The 20,569-nt window shown below is 35.7% G+C and overlaps 2 protein-coding genes across 2 annotated transcripts; both read right to left on the bottom strand.

Annotated features, from left to right (window-relative positions):
- Nucleotides 1-21: 21 nt before the first annotated feature.
- LOC120300705 (vomeronasal type-2 receptor 26-like) lies at nt 22-5,195 on the bottom strand. The gene is made up of 4 exons (XM_039327038.1): nt 4,996-5,195; nt 4,175-4,466; nt 1,057-1,183; nt 22-920 (listed from the first exon to the last, which is right to left on the bottom strand). The coding sequence occupies exons 1-4, from the start codon at nt 5,193-5,195 to the stop codon at nt 22-24; spliced, it is 1,518 nt and encodes a 505-aa protein (XP_039182972.1).
- Nucleotides 5,196-15,351: 10,156 nt separating this feature from the next.
- LOC120300696 (extracellular calcium-sensing receptor-like) lies at nt 15,352-20,285 on the bottom strand. The gene is made up of 5 exons (XM_039327025.1): nt 20,086-20,285; nt 19,222-19,513; nt 17,953-18,813; nt 16,388-16,514; nt 15,352-16,250 (listed from the first exon to the last, which is right to left on the bottom strand). The coding sequence occupies exons 1-5, from the start codon at nt 20,283-20,285 to the stop codon at nt 15,352-15,354; spliced, it is 2,379 nt and encodes a 792-aa protein (XP_039182959.1).
- Between the last annotated feature and the right edge of the window lie 284 nt (nt 20,286-20,569).

The following is a 20,569-nucleotide window of genomic DNA, read 5'->3' as shown; positions in this document are numbered from 1 at the left end:
TGAGAAAAGTCACATGTTATACTAATTTCTCTTTGTGAGATGCTCCCTTTGGTTTAGTTCAGGCCGGAAAACAATGATGTAGCATTTTGGCAAGAATATGCATCCCAGTAATGCAGCACTGGAGGACAAGATGGAGAAGACCTCCACAGCTACCATGGCTTTTCCCTTTGTACTCAGATACGCTGGAAAGAAGGAGATCCACACGCTGCAAAAGGCCAACATGCTGAAGGTGATGAACTTGGCTTCATTAAAGCTGTCAGGTAATTTACGGGCAAGAAAAGCTACAATAAAGCTGGCAATGGCCAAGACACCCATATAGCCCAATACACAATAAAAGAAGAAAGCTGACCCCTCATTGCATTGTAAAATAATTTCTTGGAGCTGTAAATGCATGTCCAACTCAGGAAATGGTGGAGATGTTGACAACCAAAGAATACAAATACATACTTCAAAAAAGGAGCAGAAAAGGACAGTAGAAAAAGCCAATCTTTTCCCTAACCATCTTCTCATGTGAGATCCTGGTTTAGTGGCCATGAAAGCAACAACCACAATGATGGTTTTGGATAGCACACTAGAAATAGCCACTGAGAATGTGGTTCCAAAAGTTGATTGTCGGAGAAGGCAGGTCACTTTACCAGGTTGGCTGAGGAAAAACAAAGAAGAGAGAAAACAGAGCAGAAGAGAAACAAGCAGGGTGTAGGTGAGGGACTGGTTATTGGCTTTGACAATGGGAGTGTCCCTGTGCTTAATAAAAGTTCCAAGTACCCAAGATGCCAAGAAAAAGAAACCAAGAGCTGATGACGCTAAACCAATTCCTAAGGGTTCTTCAATAGTTAGAAACACCACCCGTTTCAGGATACATCCATTCTTTTCTTTATTTGGATAATGATCTTCTGGACATTCAAAACAGTCATCCATATCTGGGAGGAAAGTCAAAGAAATTTGTTATCTAGGCATTCCAAATCAATGAAACTCATTTTATTAATTTTATACATCCTAAATGTGTATATTAAAGTTTGCTTAATCTGATGAAAATTGGTAGAATTCCTACCATACCATTTTGATTTGAAATCTTCCCTTCTGGGCATGGAACACAATCATAGCAGCAGAACTGATCCCCTTCAATCCCTTTCTTCCAGTCCCCGGGAAAACAAGGGTCATTGCATCGAGAAAATGGAAGAACCTTACCATAAATAAATAAAAAATGTTTTGAAAAGGAGGGTTTTTAAAACAGTTTCTGATTTTTCTGATTTCAGATGGAAATGCACACCAAATATGCAACCATAGCTTTTACATTGTAATATCACTTTGTCAATCTGACGAATCATTGATCATCAACAACATTTGAAGGAATATGCCATTGTTTAGTTAAAAAAATCCTGAAATTAGATTTCTAAGGAGACTATATTCAATATAGGATCCTAATGGATTAAGGCATAGTAGATTCATTAATTCAATACCTGGTTAAAAGCTGGACTCCAGACAATCAAATCTTCATCCATGGATAATTCTTTCCCTTTTGGAGCTTGTAGATCCATCTTTCCAACTCTAACTCTCTGAAAGGATCTGTTTGGAAAAGTGATCAAATTGGTGATGTCGAATCCACCTGTTGCTTCCCTTTTCTCATTCAGGAACACTTTCTCCCCAGCTGAGTTGTTAAAAGAAATGCCTTGAAGAAATGGATGGAGCTACTTGAAAGAGAATGAAAGAGAGAGGATGTTGAGAACTACATAATAGAGAGGAGAAAATCATATTAAAGTTTCATTCAATCATTCTTCCAATTGTTATAACTATTATTAAATATATGTGCTTAGAATTTGGATAATCAATATTGCATGATAATGTACATGTCCACACTATATACCTAATTTAATATTAATATAAGGAAAGGAAAGAATGAACTGAAGCAGAAAGTAAAAAAAAGATTCTGGATTTTTGCAACTTCCTTTAATTAAGTTTTAGGTTCACTATTTAAACAACTAATTCAAGATAAATCATATCTAATCTTTCCTTATCAATACAAAGTTATTTGACAGTCTGAGGTCTGACTAATGTCCTTTAGCCAGTTTTTAGAATCTGAGATCCAAGCATTCCTCCATAGAGAGATGCAAGATAGAGATTATTTGGCGAGCAACACCAAAAGTCATCTCTATGTATTTATTTCATTTTATTAAAAGTATCTTATATATGAATGTAAGAAGAATGTATGCTAACATCTGATAAATATCACGGTATATGTATGGGGGAGAGTTTGGAAAAATAAAAAATATTTTTAAAAAATGATAGAGATTATTGCAAAAATGTTTCATACTATGGATGCCTCATCTAAAAAGGACCATTTTTATTTCATTCCTCTAAAACTCTGATAGAGATAGGAAGCTCAGCTTTTTACCCATGAAAAGTTCATGAGCCACACAAAGTTTTTGGGGAATTGACTGTTTTTGGAGAAGGCAATGACAAGTAATCTAAATTATCACTTTAACTAGCTCATATTGTGCAATGTATGGTGATTTAGTAAATAAAGTCTGCTGATATATAAACCATAATTTATACAGTAACTTCTCAATGGCCAGAATAATAACAGAAACTACTTTTTCTGTAGAAAAAGAATAGTATGTCAGAGTCAAAAGGGACCAGAAGGTCTTTTAATCCTATACTATTTCAGACAAATGGTTGTCCTTCTCTTAAATATCACCAGAGTAGGAGCATTCAAAAATTTGGAAGGCAAGCTGTTCCACTAATTCATTTTTAATTGTTCTCACCATCAGGAAATTCCAACTTATTTCTAAGTTGTTTTCTCAAGCTTGATTCCAAATGCAGAAAATATTAAGACTCTACACAAAAAATAATTCTACCTCAAACTGCTTATTGAAATACAAGAAATGTCCAATGAAAAGGGAATACCTGCCAAGCCTGGAGATGTGGAAGGTCAGGATTTTTACACATCATAGTTTTTTTTCTATTGGAATGTAATGTGTATAGAGCTTGCAAAGCATGAGCCACAGCATGAACAGCATTGTAGATACTATAGCTTTGTCCAGTCATTTCCATTTCAAAAGCAGGTCCAGGAAGATCCTCTAGCTTCATCTCACCAGTGCACTGCCTAGTCTGCGTTTCTTGTAATTCTGCTTTTGGAAATGAACAATCAAATAACTGTTCCCAAACTTCCCAAAGAAACTCATCTCTGTAGACTGAAAGAGGATTTACAGTCTGAAGAAATTCCTTGAAACCTACAACTGCTATTGAATGAGCAGTGAATGAAATAGCCCCATGAAACACCTGGAGATCCCAACTGATTTGGAATCCTGATAATACAAAATCAATCTGTGCAGTCATGATCCATACCTTTCTAAATAATGAAATTTCCTTCCTTTCAGGATCTACCATAAATGTGACAATTCTTAACCACATAATTGTCAATGCTTCTCCATAGACAAGAAATGCATTGGCTTTGGTATTTATCCAATTCCATGAAATAGTTGAGATTGTTTGATAAATTTGTGGAAAGTCTTCTGGGTGTACTCGTGAAAGCCTTTGTATGAATGATGAGCAGATTCCATTCTTTGCAAGTAAGGGCTGCATTTTCTGTAAGAAATTTTCTCCATTGTTGTTACCAATAGCAAAAATCCCAATCCAGGTCCACCTGAAATGGTGAATGAGTTGGATAATCCCAATGTACTGATGGTCCTCTTTTGGGACCATGAAATAAAGTGAAGAGAGCATACTGTTCTCAAATTCCTCTTGGGCTAATGAGCCGTATGTCAGCTGCAAGAAAGTGGAGTAATATTTTCTTCAGTAGTAAGATCAAATGTAATTGTCCTGATCTAGTTTTCATATAATATATATCCAAGGAAGGAATTGCTTTTGTTAAATTCTTCTAAGTATAAAAATGGCAAGGAATTTCTTGGAATTACTTGGAACACATATAATTGATCAATTCTTTGGTAGAAGCAAAGAATTCTATGTTCACGTTTTTCCTCACGTAGGGAATGTCTACAGATATTCACTTCTTGTATTTGGCATTGTAGTTTCAGAATTATGCTAACTAATAGACCTTAAGCCAGGCAGAACACCTTTTTTCAAACCTAAGCTAATCTTAACACCTCTTAATTATTTCATAACAACATCAAGAACAGAACATAGAATTTTTCTGTTTAACCCTTTCACCACTTACTTGTGGAATCTTGAAGAATCTTGTAATTTCAGCAATATGAGATGATGTGACAAAATCCAATCCCCCAATAAAAGCCACCAGATTCTTCTGGCCATCACACTTGTAGTTAGGAACAAATTCCTGGGATTTGAAAAGGAGGTCCAGAGTGGTGCGATAGGTCATCCTTGCATTGAGGTAACTGTCATAGATGTGGAACCCGAGAGTGATGTTAGGTAAGGAATGAAAGTCCTCAGTGATCTCCTTCACAGCAAAGGCCAAGGCAAGGACGTGTTGATGAAATTTGGTGATTATGCTACAAATAATTTAAACCCCCCATTGAATTTTTTTTACGAGCCTTGTAAGTTGGCATCATTTCCATATAAGTAAGAAACATCTTATGGTAGTAAGAAGACAATAGCTTTCCTAAAATGCTTAATAATTTGTACAGAGTTCAAATTTATTTTAAACAGTATTTCCATGATTTCCAACAAATATGTACTACAACAAATACAAGTAGTGGCCTTTTCAAAGTAATATATTTTCTATCACTTATTTACTGTATATTTGTTTTATTAAAGAGAGATAATGCCAAACCTTTTTTAAAACATTCTTTATGTCAGTAATTGTTCAAATAGAGACTTCTTGATTTTAAATTTTGTACATTTCATGTCAAGGACTTTGAAAAAAATCTAAAGGTTATTTTTCCTCTCACAATGAGGTACAACTCAAAAAAAGAAGACATAGATTACATCAAAAATTCTAAATGTATGAACAAAGATATTTTTGTCATATAAAGGATTTTGAAAGTCTGGGTAATATTAGATAGAGAAAAAAATTCTTACGTTGGTATTTCATAAGGTTTTATAGAAGGGTTTTCACTAAATTTAATTTCATAAAGGTGGTAACCCATGTGAGATGCCATCAAACCAATGATGAAGTCACCATGCTGATACCACTCATGTGGAACATTGAAAGCATCACTCGCAGGACATCTCAGAGTAACTACTTTGTGCACCAAAAATATCAGAAAAAACATTTTCATGCTTTGTTATTGTGAAAATGTTTTCCCTTCCCTCCTACTGATCAAGAGGTAAATATAATCCAATACTTCATCTAAAGATTGATCCAAGGCTTATCTCTGAGAATGCACCTAATGAGAAAATCAATCAGTTTTTATTTAAAGATCCACATGAGCACAAAATTGCATCTTGAACACCATCAGGATTTGAACAGATACTCTGGGAGAGGAAAACAGAGGGTAGAAAGCTGAAGCAAAGTATCTGACAGAGCCATTATTACCCTTGTGCCAAACTTCCTGTGGTTCAAGTGTTACTTTATATCCAAACTGATACCTTGATCGTTGTTGAATATAATTCCCTTCTATGCAGCCTTTGGTGTTTTGGCCTAGCTAAGAAAACATGGTGATTCCTGTAGTGAGATAATTGTTCTGTTTTGATGAGATAATAATTGGCCAATGCTTCAACTATTTTTTTTTAAATGAGCAAATGTCAATGACAGTAATTTTTTTTTAAAAAAAAGTTTCTTATTTATAAAAAAGTTAAAACAAAGATGGACATAACGTAACATTCCAGTTATATATTCCTAACAATTTTTTCCTCATCATATATATAATTCTTAATTTCTATATATACATATTTTTCTATACAATACAGTCTCTAATTTGTTTCTCTATATACTGACATACAGTTTTATATATCTCTATCTTAATGCTAACTTAAAACCCAAACATTTCTCCTTGATTCACACCAACAACAGAATTTGTCCCAGATTTCAAAGTAATCTGACTCTGTCTTGTCCTTCATTTCCATTGTGAGCCTATCCATATCAGCACACGATAAGATTTTATATAAAATCTCTTCTTCTGTTGGAATTTCTTTATTCCTCTAGTTTTGTGCATACACGAATCTAGCAGGTGTGAGAATATGTAGCATCACGTACAATATCCCTTTGTCGTATTTCTGCGTAGTTATGCCTAGTAGAAAGAGTTCTGGTTTTAGCTCTACCTCTATCATTAGTATTTTTTCCAGCCATTTTTTAACCTAGTTCCAAAAGTCATGGGCTTTTGAGCACTCCCACCACATGTGGTAATATGTCCCTCTTGCCAATTTACATTTCCAGCACGTGGAAGAAATATTTGGACCCATTTTAGCTAATCTTGTGGGTAGGAGATGCCATCTGTAGAACATTTTATAATAATAATAATAGTAGTAATGTTGGAAGGGACCTTGGAGGTCATCTAGTCCAACCCCCTGCTCAGGCAGAAAACCCTACACCATTTCTGACAAATGGCTGTCCAGTCTCCTCTTAAAAATTTCCAGTGTTGGAGCATTTACTGCTTCTGGAGGCAGGCTGTTCCACTGATTAATTGTTCTCACTGTCAGGAAGTTTCTCCTTAATTCTTGGTTGCTTCTCTCCTTGATTAGTTTCCACCCATTGCTTCTTGTCCTGCCTTCAGGTGCTTTGGAAAATAGCTTAATTCCCTCTTCTTTATGGCAGCCCCTGAGATGTTGGAATACTGCTATCATGTCCCCCCTTGTCCTTCTCTTCGTTAAACTAGACATACCAATTCTAGCAACCGTTCCTTATATGTTTTAGCCTCCAGTCCCCTAATCATCTTTGTTGCTCTTCTCTGTACTCTTTCTAGAGTCCCAACATCTTTTTTACATCGTGGTGACCAAAACTGGATGCAGTATTCCAAGTGTGGCCTTACCAAGGCATTGAAGAGTGGTATTAATACTTCATGTGATCTTGATTCTATCCCTCTGTTAATACAGCCTAGCACTGTGTTGGCCTTTTTGGCAGCTGCAGCACACTGCTAGCTCATATTTAGGTGATTGTCTACTAAGACTCTGAGGTCCCTCTCACAGTTACTACTATTGAGCATGGTGCCACCTATGCTGTACTTGTGCATTTGGTTTTTCTTGCCTAAATGTAGAACCTTGCTTTTTTCACCATTGAATTTCATTTTGGTAGTTAGTGCCCAGTGTTCAAGTCTGTCCAGATCCTTCTGTATCTGAAGCCTGTCTTCTGGAGTGTTGGCTATTCCTGCCAGCTTGGTGTCGTCTTCAAATTTGATGAGTTCCCCATCTATCCCTTCATCCAAGTCATTGATGAAGATGTTGAAGAGTACTGGGCCCAGAACAGAGCCCTGGGGCACCCCATTACACACTTCCCTCCATATAGATGCAGTTCCATTGAGGACCACTCGCTGAGTATGGCCGGTCAGCCAGCTACGGATCCATCTGGTGGTGGTTCTGTCTACCCCACATTTTTCTATCTTGTCAAGTAGTAGGTTGTGATCTACTTTATCAAATGCCTTACTGAAGTCCAAATAAATTATGTCCACAGCATTCCTCTGATCCACTAATTTTGTCACTTGGTCAAAGAATGCAATAAGATTTGTCTGGCATGATCTGTTTTTGACAAACCCATGTTGGCTTTTAGTAATGACTTTGTTTGCCTCTAGGTGTTCATTGATTCATTATTTGATTATCTTTTCCAGGATCTTCCCAGGTATTGAGATCAGGCTGATAGGTCTGTAATTTCCTGGATCCATTTTTTTTCCTTTTTTGAAGATGGGAACTACATCAGCTCTTTTCCAGTTTTGTAGAGGTTTTCTTTGTAGAAGGTGGCCAAAGTAAGCTTCCTATTTCATACCCATAATTCTTGCCAGATATACAGATCAAAGTTGAGATCAAAATCCCTGCTCCATGTTACCATGGTTTCTTTTACCTGTTCCTCATACATTGCCTGATCTAATAAATAATGATATAGCTTTTTAATCCTTTTTTCCTCAGTACCAAGTAATATTTTATGCTGCCCTATCAGTTCTATTTTTATGCCTCACTCTTTTTTATCTTTCCAATATCTCACCTGTAGTTGAAGGTATGCCCCCCATTCTCGTTCTATCCCTTAGATCAATGACAGTAATTTAAGGGAGATTTGTAATAAAATATATGCTTAGTTGTAGAAAGTGTTTTTTGAAGCTACCACATTGATTTTCTACCATTTTTTCACAAAATAGAATATGAACAGATCCACCAGGTATCAGTCTTTTATTGCATGTATGTTTTGTGAGGAATAACAATGCACAATTTTTAAAAAAAACTACCTTGAGTTGACTAAAAATCTTCAAACTATTTCTTGCACCAAAGTTTCCTACATTCTATAGCCAACACTTAGCAAAATCTAAAGAATCTTATTTCTTCTACCACAACTAGAAATATTTGAAAGACAGAGTGGCTTACATTAGAGATACAGTAAAGCCTTTTGCTCATTTCAGCAATTTGAGGGGAGCTGCCTAAGATTATAAAAAGAAGAAAAAACTCTTTACATGGCATGTCATAAGGTTTTACACAAGGATGTTCCTTCAATTTCAGTTCATAAAAATGATAAACTATATTGGATGCCATGCCACCAATTAATAAATCACCACTCTGCATGGAGGTCTATAAGGGGCTGCCCTTGAAAAGTATCTGGAAGCTCCAGTTGATTCAAAGTGCAGGGCCCCGTATGGTTTTATGCACACCCAGATTATAAATATGCCACCTTTCTTATGGGAGTTGCATTGGCTGACAATTTGCTTCCGGGTACAATTCAAGGTACTAGTTGTCACCTTTAAACCCTACATGGCTTAGGACCACGTTATTTGAGGAACTGTCTCTTCCTGATCAGATCCACGTGATCCAGTGGAGCAAGGAGGCAGGCAATGTTTATAATGGCCCCCACTTTTTTATTATAAATTTTTACAATTTTACAATAAAAACCCCTTCCCAATCCCTCCCAACCCACCCCAAAAGCCTCCCTCATTCTTCCCAGAGCTGAATACAGGGTTAACCAGAACTTAAAAGAAAAAACTTTTAAACTCAAATAAACCTCAAACAAATATGATTACATTCAATAAACAAATTGTTAAGTACTTTAACTCCATTATGTATAAAAAACATAAAGAGAAAAAGAAGAAAATAAAAAAAAATAACAAAAGGAAAAAAAACTATTCTACACTTCTAAATAATATCTTAAACTTTAAATATAAATTATTCAAAAGCTAAATGATATTTTCTTATATCATACTTATATTGTATAAAATTTATCCATCTTTTCCACACCAAGAGATACTTCTCTTGTGATTTATCTTTCAAAAAAGCCGAAATTTTTGCCATTTCAGATAAGTAAGAAACTTTAAGAAACCATTCCTGCAAAGTAGGCAAAAATTCCTTCTTCCAATATTGTCCTATTAACAACCTTGCCGCTGTAATTAAGTTTAACATTAAAATAATCTCTTTGTCATCACAATCAGAAACAATACCCAACAAAAACAATTGTGGGGTAAATTTTATCCTTCTTTTGAAAATACTTTGAATATTCCACCATATCTTGATCCAAAAGGCTTTTATACTTTTACATGACCACCAGATAAGATAATACGTTGCATCCAAGCAACCACATCTCCAACATTTAGGCTGCAAATTTGAGTATATACGACACATTTTTTTGTGGATCAAGGTGCCATCTATAAAACATTTTATAGAAATTTTCCCGTAAATTTTGCGCTTGTGTAAATTTAACATTCCTCACCCAAATAGTCTCCCATGTATCTAATAAAATCAGTTCATCAAAATTTTGAGCCCATTTAACCATACAATCTTTAACTAATTCTGCTTCTGAATCCAATTCCACTAATACACCATAAATTCTTTTTATGTGGGTTCGGCTTTGATCTCTAATTTGTTTTAGCAAGTTCTCATCCTCTCTAAGCAAACCCACTTTATAATCTATCTTCCACCTTTCCAATAATTGTCTGTACTGAAACCATGAATAATTAATATTTTCTTGTGCTAATTCATCTATGGATTTTAATTGCCAATTTTCACCATCCCACTTAAGTAATTGTATATAAGAAATTCTGTCCATCTTAACTCCTTTCCTTATACCTTCTATTGCATGCCATGGAATAGCCCATAATGGAATTCTTGAATCAATTCTATAATATTTCTTCCAAACCCAAAGTAAAGAAGTTCTTAAAATATGAGACTTAAAAACCCTGTCAACTTTTTTATTATAAATTAAATAGGCATGCCATCCATATAATAAATCCCACCCCTCCAAAAGGAGTATATCTACATTTGTTAAAGTAACCCAATCACTAATTAATGTTAAAACCACAGCATCATAATACAATTTCAAATTCGGTACCTTGAGTCCACCTCTCTCTCGTATATCTTGTATAATTTAAGTTTTACTCTTGGTTTTTTCCCTGCCCAGATAAATTTATTGATACCTTTTTGCCATTCATCTAGGTTTGCTTCTTTCTTTAAAATAGGTATCATTTGAAATAAAAAAAGAAACTTTGGCAAGACATTCATTTTAATCGCTGCTATTCTCCCCAATAGAGACAATTGCAGCTTTTTCCAATTCTCTAAGTCCTTTTGTATTTTAAACCACAGCCTTTCATAATTATTTTTATACAGTTTTGCATTGGAAGCAGATAAAATAACCCCCAAATATTTTACCTTATTAACAACCTCAAAACCTGTCAATCTAATTAAGATCTCCTTATCCAAGTTGGTCATGTTTTTTGACAATATTTTAGTCTTATTATTATTAATCTTGAAACCTGAAACTTGTCCAAACTGATTTATCAATTGTAACAACTCCATTACAGAATAAGTTGGTTGAGACAAAGTAACAACCAGATCATCTGCGAAGGCCCTTAATTTATAATCATTTTTGTTGATTTCTATTCCTTTTATGTTAGGTGACTCACGAATTTTAATCAGCAAAATTTCCAAGGTTAAAACAAACAGCAAAGGTCCCTTTTCGATTGGAAATACCTCTGATAAACCTCCATTAACTATAAGTTGTGCCGTTTGTTTTTGATAGATGGCTCGAAGAGCCTGTAAAATTTTATCTCCAAAATTCATTTCCTCAACCAATCTTAACATAAATTGCCAATTTAACTGATCAAAAGCTTTTTCAGCATCTAAAAATATCAATCCTGCAGAAATCTGGTTGTTCTTATCCAAATATTCTATTAAATTAATAATTTGTCTAACATTTTTCATATATCTTCCAGTTATGAAACCAGTTTGATCCATATGTATTAGTTGATTCAACACAGTCAAAAGTCTGTTAGCTAAAATTTTCGAAAAAATCTTATAATCTACATTCAAAAGAGATATGGGTCTATAATTTTTTGGTAGAGTAAGATCTTGGTCCTCTTTTGGGATCAAGGATATAAAAGCTCTACCCCAATTTTATCCTAGATCTTATTTATTTCTTCTTCCACTAATATCCCTTATTTAAAATAAAATATTAATCTATCCTATACATATCTAATCCCATCAATCAATCAATCTCTTTAAACTGAGAAAATAAAGTCCAACCTGGAGTCCTTTTTTTCTATTGGGATCATATGTCTATTGGGATCTTGGTCTTGGTTTCACCTTTTTTCATGCCGATACTATGTAGCCATTAAAAATGCTCTTTGAGGAAAGGAATTGTCTTGGAGTCGTTTTTTCTATTGGGCTCATCTATAGGAACCATGACATTGACAGTGAGTGGGAGGCCATAAAATTCTGTGAAATGAATAAATTTTATTTCACTACATTTCCCATATTATTAATATATGTGTTTTTATTGTTTATACATTGGGTTTTATTTTTTTTTAAGTAGCTCAGAGACACTGACTGTCAACACTACAAATGAATTTGGCTGCAGCCATTTTCATCTCGTTTTTCGGTTGCAACAGAAATGGAAAGAGGTGTGTGTATTCTTTTTGTCTAGCTAAAACCTAAAATTGTTCTGTGGGAACCAAGGTCATTGTTACCAGAGTTTTGGCAGGTAGAAGTGTCTGCTAGAAAGCCCGCTAAACTAGTGCATTGGGGAATGTGATTTATGACATAGAAATTGTGTGGGAAGTTCATCTTTGTAACTTTGGAGGAAGGGAATTTTAGTCTTGTTTCACCTTTGTTCATGCCGATACTATGTAGCCATTAAAAATTGTGTTTGAGGAAAGCAATTGTCTTGGAGTCCTTTTTTCTATTGGGTTCATCTATCGGAACCATGACATTGACAGTGAGTGGGAGGCCATAAAATTCTGTGAAATAAATAAATAAATAAATAAATAAATAAATAAATCTCCATACAATGATGTTTCATAAGGTTTTATTCAAGGATGTTCCTTAAATTTCATGTAGCGGAGCTGGGGTGAGAATGGGGCCAGCTGAGAAGTTTTGCGGGAGCTCCAGCAACTGCTGTGGGTCTGGTGGCAGGATGTGGGTCTGAAGAGGGAAGAAAAGGGAGGAGGAAGCTGACGGGAGAGGAGAGAGAAAGAGTCTGGAAAGTAGCGTTTGGCTGCACATTGAGTAGAGACAGCTGAGCGAGGAGAGAGAAAGAGACTGGAAAGTAGTGTTTGGCTGGACATTGAGAAGAGCCAGCTGAGGAAGAGAGAGAGAGCAGCTTAGTGGAGCCAGCCATCCAGAGCCAGCTGAATGAAGAAATAGAGATGGAGTAAGAAGGTGGGATCTTTGTGTTTTTCTGCTTTGTTGCAAGCAAGCCGGATGAAGAGGGGGGATAGAGAGTGAATGTAGCTTGTTGAAGTTTTTATTGTTTTTTCTTCATTGCGGCATGCCAGACAAAGAGAGGATAGGTTGGGGAGTTTTATTTCTTTTCCCTTCTTGGTGTCAGCTGGTTGGAGGGAGAGTCAGGAAAGAGTTTGACAGGTTGAGGGTATGTCTTTTAGTGGGAAGTAGAGGAGTTTTTAAAGGATCAGCTTGTGGAAACAAAAAGGGGATAAGGAAGGGATGGGGGAATTACGTATACTGAGGGCATAGAGAGACAAGGAGAGTGGATAAAGGAGGTCCCCTGTGAGCTCCAGAGAGGGACTGATTACCATCATCTTAGGTAAGATGCTGTCACCAGATACTGACTACCATCGCTTTAGGCAAGTTGCTGTTACCAGAGACTGACTAACATTGTCTTAGGAAAGCTGCTGTCACCAAAGACTGACAACCATTGGATTAGGCAAGCTGATTTCACCAGAGACTGGCAACTATTGTCATAGGCAAGCTGCTACTATCAGAGACTGGTTAACATCATCCTAAGCAGGTTGCTGTTACTAGGGACTGACTACTACTGTTTTATACCAGCTGCTGTTACCAGGAATGGACTACCATCGTCTCCTGTAAGTCTTACTGCCTGCATTCAACTATCATCATCCCACGTGAGTTACCATCAAAAGAGATTAACCATCACCACCCCATGGGCATGGCTGTCAACTGTGACTGAACATCACCATGCTACATGCCCTGTTAGGCAGAGGTGCCAATGTGAGAGACTCCTTGGGTTGGCAGCCAGCCGAACAGGGGGCTAAGAGGGTCAAGACTTTAGCGCTCCCTCCAGGAGTGGTGCTACATATAAAACTGGTAAAGTATGTGGGACATCATTCCACCAATGATGAGAAAAGGAGAAGTATCACTTGCAGAGTAGTCCAGAGTAACGAGTTTCTATCTCAATTAGAGTTGCATGTGCACTATAATTTGGGCCACTTGCCCTGTCCATAGGGTCTGTTTATCTATCTATCTATCTATCTATCTATCTATCTATCTATCTATCTATCTATCTATCTATCTATCTACATTTCTACCTACATACTTATATACATATCTATTATCAACATCAAATGAATATTCAAAATTTCTTTTGGATTTTTTCATGTTTGTAGTCCCTCCCTATATCAGAGAGGGCTGTACATGTTTTCTAGAATTTGTGCTGAATTTTAGGTGATTTTTTTGAAAAATGCCACACTTCTTATTGTAAACCCATTCAAATCACTCTTTGTTATGGTCATTGGTCAGCATACACTTTGAATGAAGGATGAGACAGAAGGAAGAATACATTTCATTTCACTACATTTCCCATATTATTAATGTATGATAACAGGTTGCTCTGGAAATGGATTTATTGATAGAGTGAATGTTTATGACCCAGCATGAACACCTATTTCAAGATGCAGTTAAATGTACAGGATTCACAAACTCAATACATTCTACATTTCAAGAACCCTAAAATATTCAAACCTGCTATCATATAATAGTATGCTCAATACACATTAATAAAATGAGAAAAACAGTTCTTACTATATTTATGTAGTGCTTTATTCTTTTTTGTCACTAATTTCTCTGGGCCAGAAAGATCACATGTTATACTAATTTCTCTTTGTGAGTTGCTCCCTGTGGTTGATGTCAGCCAAGCAAACAATGATGTAGATTTTGGCAAAAATATGCATCCCAGTAATGCAGCACTGAAGGACAAGACAGAGAAGACCTCCACAGCTACCATGGCGTTTCCTTTTGTGCTCAGGGAGACTGGAAAGAAGGAGATCCAAACACTGCAAAAGACCAACATGCTGAAGGTGATGAACTTGGCTTCATCAAAGCTGTCAGGTAATTCATGGGCAACAAAAGCCACCATAAAGCTGGCAAGAGCTAAGATATACATGTAGCCCAAGTCACAATATCTAAGTATATTTAATTGATCCATTGATTTAGTCACTTTGTTGAAGAATGAAATAAGATTTGTTTGGCATGACCTCTTTTTGATGAATCCATGTTGCTTGAGCAGGGGGATGAATAGAAGACTTTCAAAGTCCCTTCCAACTCTGTTATTCTGATATTCTGCTACAGGTTATAACCTTGTTTGTTTCAAGGTGTTGGAAGATTTGTTTCTTGATTATCTTTTTCCAAGATATTTCCAGATATTGATTTCAGGCTGATTGATCTATAATTTCATGGATTGATTATTTTTCTCCTTTTTTGATTAAGGACATCACAATGTCTGTTCATAAACTAATATTCTGTTTTTAACTTTTGAATTATAGAGAAACCCAAATGGAAAAGGCCAAAATATCAGGCTCTTTCCCTGAAATTTTACTAAAAACAATCTTTGATTTTGTGAAGAGGTGAAAATTGCACGTAAATGTCTTCATTTCTATCATCAATAGATCAGCAACAGAAAATAGCTCTAACTACTTTAATAGGTACTTCAATTCATTTTTCCATTTCATTAAAGTGTGAAATCAGGTTACCTAAATGAAATCCTTATCTAATTATGGTCACTAAGACTTCCTATTCCTGTTTGTTAGGAATTTTTCCTAGTGAGAAAAGTCACATGTTATACTAATTTCTCTTTGTGAGATGCTCCCTTTGGTTTAGTTCAGGCCGGAAAACAATGATGTAGCATTTTGGCAAGAATATGCATCCCAGTAATGCAGCACTGGAGGACAAGATGGAGAAGACCTCCACAGCTACCATGGCTTTTCCCTTTGTACTCAGATAGGCTGGAAAGAAGGAGATCCACACGCTGCAAAAGGCCAACATGCTGAAGGTGATGAACTTGGCTTCATTAAAGCTGTCAGGTAATTTACGGACAAGAAAAGCTACAATAAAGCTGGCAATGGCCAAGACACCCATATAGCCCAATACAAAATAAAAGAAGAAAGCTGACCCCTCATTGCATTGTAAAATAATTTCTTGGAGCTGTAAATGCATGTCCAACTCAGGGAATGGTGGAGATGTTGACAACCAAAGAATACAAATACATACTTGGAAAAAGGAGCAGGAAAGGACAGTAGAAAAAGCCAATCTTTTCCCTAACCATCTTCTCATGTGAGATCCCGGTTTAGTGGCCATGAAAGCAACAACCACAATGATGGTTTTGGACAGCACACTAGAAATAGCCACTGAGAATGTGGTTCCAAAAGCTGATTGTCGGAGAAGGCAGGTCACTTTACCAGGTTGGCTGAGGAAAAACAAAGAAGAGAGAAAACAGAGCAGAAGAGAAACAAGCAGGGTGTAGGTGAGGGACTGGTTGTTGGCTTTGACAATGGGAGTGTCCCTGTGCTTAATAAAAGTTCCAAGTACCCAAGATGTCAAGAAAAAGAAACCAAGAGCTGATGACGCTAAACCAATTCCTAAGGGTTCTTCAATAGTTAGAAACACCACCCGTTTCCGGATACATCCATTCTTTTCTTTATTTGGATAATGATCTTCTGGACATTCAAAACAGTCATCCATATCTGGGAGGAAATTCAAAGAAATTTGTTATCTAGGCATTCCAAATCAATGAAACTCATTTTATTAATTTTATACATCCTAAACGTGTATGTTAAAGTTTGCTTAAGTCTGATGAAAATTGGTAGAATTCCTACCATACCATTTTGATTTGAAATCTTCCTTTCTGGGCATGGAACACAGTCATAGCAGCAGAACTGATCCCCTTCAATCCCTTTCTTCCAGTTCCCAGGAAAACAAGGGTCATTGCATCGAGAAAATGGAAGAACCTTACCATAAATAAAAAAAAATGTTTTGAAAAGGAGGGTTTTTAAAACAGTTTCTGATTTTTCTGATTTCAGATGGAAATGCACACCAAATATGCAATCATGGTGTTTACATTGTAATATCAACTTTGTCAATCTGACAAATCATTGATCATCAACAACATTTGAAGGAATATGCCATTGTTTATTTTAAAAATCCCAGAAATTAGATTTCTAAAGAGGCTATATTCAATATGGGATCCTAATAGATTAAGGCATGGTGGATTCATTAATTCAATACCTGGTTAAAAGCTGGACTCCAGACAATCAAATCTTCATCCATAGATAATTCCTTCCCTTTTGGAGCTTGTAGATCCATCTTTCCAATTCTAACTCTCTGAAAGGATCTATTTGGAAACGTGATCAAATTGGTGATGTCGAATCCACCTGTTGCTTCCCTTTTCTCATTCAGGAACACTCTCTCCCCAGCTGAGTTGTTAAAAGCAATGCCTTGAAGAAATGGATGGAGCTACTTGAAAGAGAATGAAAGAGAGGGGATGTTGAGAATTATATAATAGAGAGGAGAAAATCATATTAAAGTTTCATTTCAATCAGTCTTCCAATTGCTATAACTATTATTAAATATATGTGCTTAGAATTTGGATAATCAATATTGCATGATAATGTACATGTCCACACTATATACCTAATTTAATATTAATATAAGGAAAGAAAAGAATGAAATGAATGAACCTTTCCTCATCAATAGAAAGTTATTTGGCAGTCTTAGGTCTGACTAATGTCCTTTAGCCAGTTTTTAGAATCTGATATCCAAGCATTCCTCCATAGAGAGATGCAAGATAGAGATTATTGCAAACATATTTCATACTATGGATGCCTCATCTAAAAAGGACCATTTTTATTTCATTCCTCTAAACCTCTGATAGAGATAGGAAGCTCAGCTTTTTACCCATGAAAAGTTCATGAGCCACACAAAGTTTTGGGGGAATTGACTGTTTTTGGAGAAGGCAATGACAGCTAATCTAAATTATCACTTTAACTAGCTCATATTTTGCAATGTATGGTGATTTAGTAAATAAAGTCTGCTGACATATAAACCATAATTTATACAGTAACTTCTCAATGGCCAGAATAATAACAGAAACTACTTTTTCTGTAGAAAAAGAACAGTATGTCAGAGTCAAAAGGGAGCAGAAGGTCTTTTAATCCTATACTATTTCAGATAAATGGCAGTCCTTCTCTTAAAAATCTTCAGTGTAGGAGCATCCAAAACTTCTGAAGGCAAGCTGTTCCATTAATTCATTTTTAATTGTTCTCACCATCAGGAAATTCCAATTTCAAGCTTGATTCCAAATGCAGAAAATAATAAGACTTTACACAATGGGTTCAAAAAATAATTCTACCTCAAACTGCTTATTGAAATACAATAAATGTCCAATACCTTCCAAGCCTGGACAGGTGGAAGATCAGGATTTTTACATATCATAGTTTTTTTTCTTTTGGAATGTAATGTGTATAGAGCTTGCAAAGCATGAGCCACAGCATGAACAGCATTATAGATACTATAGCTTTGTCCAGTCATTTCCATTTCAAAAGCAGGTCCAGGAAGATCCTCTAGCTTCATCTCATTAGTGCACTGCCTACTCTGCATTTCTTGTAATTCTGCTTTTGGAAATGAACAATCAAATAACTGTTCCCAAACTTCCCAAAGAAACTCATCTCTGTAGACTGAAAGAGGATTTACGGTCTGAAGAAATTCCTTGAAACCTGCAACTGCTATTGAATGAGCAGTGAATGAAATAGCCCCATGAAAAACCTGGAGGTCCCAACTGATTTGGAATCCTGATAATACAAAATCAATCTGTGCAGTCATTATCCATACCTTTCTAAATAATGAAATTTCCTTCCTTTCAGGATCTACTATAAATGTGACAATTCTTAGCCACATAATTGTCAATGCTTCTCCATAGACAAGAAATACATTGGCTTTGCTATTTATCCAATTCCATGAAATAGTTGAGATTGTTTGATAAATTTGTGGAAAGTCTTCCAGGTTTACTCGTGAAAGCCTTTGTATGAATGATGAGCAGATTCCATTCTTTGCAAGTAAGGGCTGCATTTTCTGTAAGAAATTTTCTCCATTGTTGTTACCAATAGCAAAAATTCCAATCCAGGTCCACCTGAAATGGTGAATGAGTTGGATAATCCCAATGTACTGATGGTCCTCTTTTGGGACCATGAAATAAAGTGAAGAGAGCTTACTGTTCTCAAATTCCTCTTGGGCTAATGAGCCGTATGTCAACTGAAAGAAAGTAGAGCAATATTCTCTTCAGTTGTAAAATCAAATGTAATTGTTCTGATCTAGTTTTCATATAATATATATCCAAGGAAGGAATTGTTTTTGTGAAATTCTTCTAAGTATAAATATGGCAGGAATTTCTTGGAATTACTTGAAACACATATAATTGATCAATTCTTTGATAGAAGCAAAGAATTCTATGTTCACATTTTTCCTCACGTAGCGAATGTCTACAGATATTCACTTCTTGTATTTGGCATTGTAGTTTCAGAATTATGCTAACTAATAGACCTTAAGCCAGGCAGAACACCTTTTTACAAACCTAAGCTAATCTTAACGCCCCTTAATTATTTCATAACAACATCAAGAACAGAACATAGAATTTTTCTTTTTAACCCTTTTACCACTTACTTGTGGAATCTTGAAGAATCTTGTAATTTCAGCAATATGAGATGATGTGACAAAATCCAGTCCCCCAATAATAGCCATGAGATTCTTCTGGCTATCACACTTGTAGTTAGGAACAAATTCCTGGGATTTGAAAAGGAGGTCCAGAGTGGTGCGATAGGTCATCCTTTCATTGAGGTAACTGTCGTAGATGTGGAACCCGAGAGTGATGTTACGTAACATCTGGGAGTCTTCATTGATCTCCTTCACAGCAAAGGCCAAGGCAAGGACGTGTTGATGAAATTTGGTGATTATGCTACAAATAATTTAAATCCCCTATTGAATTTTTTTTATAAGCCTTGTAAGGTGGCATCATTCCCATATAAGTAAGAAACATCTTATGGTAGTAATAAGACAATGGCTTTCCTAAAACACTTAATAATTTGTGCAGAGTTCAAATTTATTTTAAGCAGCATTTCCATGATTTCCAACAAATATGTACTACAAGAAATATAAGTAGTGGCCCTTTTCAAACTAGTATATTTCCTATCACATTTTCAAAAAAGTGTATATGAATAGATTCAGGAGGTATCACTTACTTACTATATGTTTGTTTTGTTAAGAGAGATAATGCCAAACCTGTTTAAAAAATTCTTTATGTCAGTAATTGTTCAAATAGAGACTTCTTGATCTTAAATTTTGTACATTTCATGTCAAGGACTTTGAAAAAAATCTAAAGGTTATTTTTTCTCCCACAACCAGTTACAACTCAGAAAATATAAGACATAAATTACATAAAAAATCCTAAATGTATAAACATAGATCTTTTAGTCATATAAAGGATTTTTGAAAATCTGGGTAAGATTAGATAGAAAAAAATATTCTTACGTTGGTATTTCATAAGGTTTTATAGAAGGGTTTTCACTAAATTTAATTTCATAAAGGTGGTAAGTCATGTGAGATGCCATCACACCAATGATGAAGTCACCATGCTGATACCACTCATGTTGTACAAGGAAAGCATCACTTGCAGGACATCTCAGAGTAACTACTTTGTGCACCAAAAATATCAGAAACAATTTTTTCATGCTTTTGTTATTGTGAAAATGTTTTTCCATTCTATTGATCAGGAAGTACATATAATCCAATACTTCATCTAAAGATTGATCCAAGGCTTATATCTGAGAATGCACCTAATGAGACAATCTATCAGTTTTTATTTAAAGATCCACATGAGCGCAAAATTGCATCTTGAACACCATCAGGATTTGAACAGATACACTGGGAGAGGAAAACAGAGGGTAGAAAGCTGAAGCAAAGTATCTGACAGAGCCATTATTACCCTTGTGCCAAACTTCCTGTGATTCAAGTG

This window comes from Crotalus tigris, unplaced genomic scaffold (assembly GCF_016545835.1).
Source record: "Crotalus tigris isolate CLP2741 ecotype Arizona unplaced genomic scaffold, ASM1654583v1 scf7180000017614.5298720, whole genome shotgun sequence".
Lineage (NCBI taxonomy): Eukaryota > Metazoa > Chordata > Lepidosauria > Squamata > Viperidae > Crotalus > Crotalus tigris.
This window is presented reverse-complemented; position numbering and strand designations above follow the sequence as displayed.

Excerpts from the sequence above, each read along its gene's own strand:
- LOC120300705 (XM_039327038.1), bottom strand. The coding sequence starts at position 5,195 with ATGAAAATGTTTTTTCTGATATTTTTGGTGCACAAAGTAGTTACTCTG. Across the intron at positions 4,467-4,995 it reads AAACCTTATGAAATACCAAC|CATAATCACCAAATTTCATC; the intron begins GTAAGAATTTTT and ends AATTATTTGTAG. Across the intron at positions 1,184-4,174 it reads GATTCTTCAAGATTCCACAA|GTTCTTCCATTTTCTCGATG; the intron begins GTAAGTGGTGAA and ends ATTTATGGTAAG.
- LOC120300696 (XM_039327025.1), bottom strand. The coding sequence starts at position 20,285 with ATGAAAAAATTGTTTCTGATATTTTTGGTGCACAAAGTAGTTACTCTG. Across the intron at positions 16,515-17,952 it reads CACCTGTCCAGGCTTGGAAG|GTTCTTCCATTTTCTCGATG; the intron begins GTATTGGACATT and ends ATTTATGGTAAG. Across the intron at positions 16,251-16,387 it reads GAAGATTTCAAATCAAAATG|ATATGGATGACTGTTTTGAA; the intron begins GTATGGTAGGAA and ends ATTTCCTCCCAG.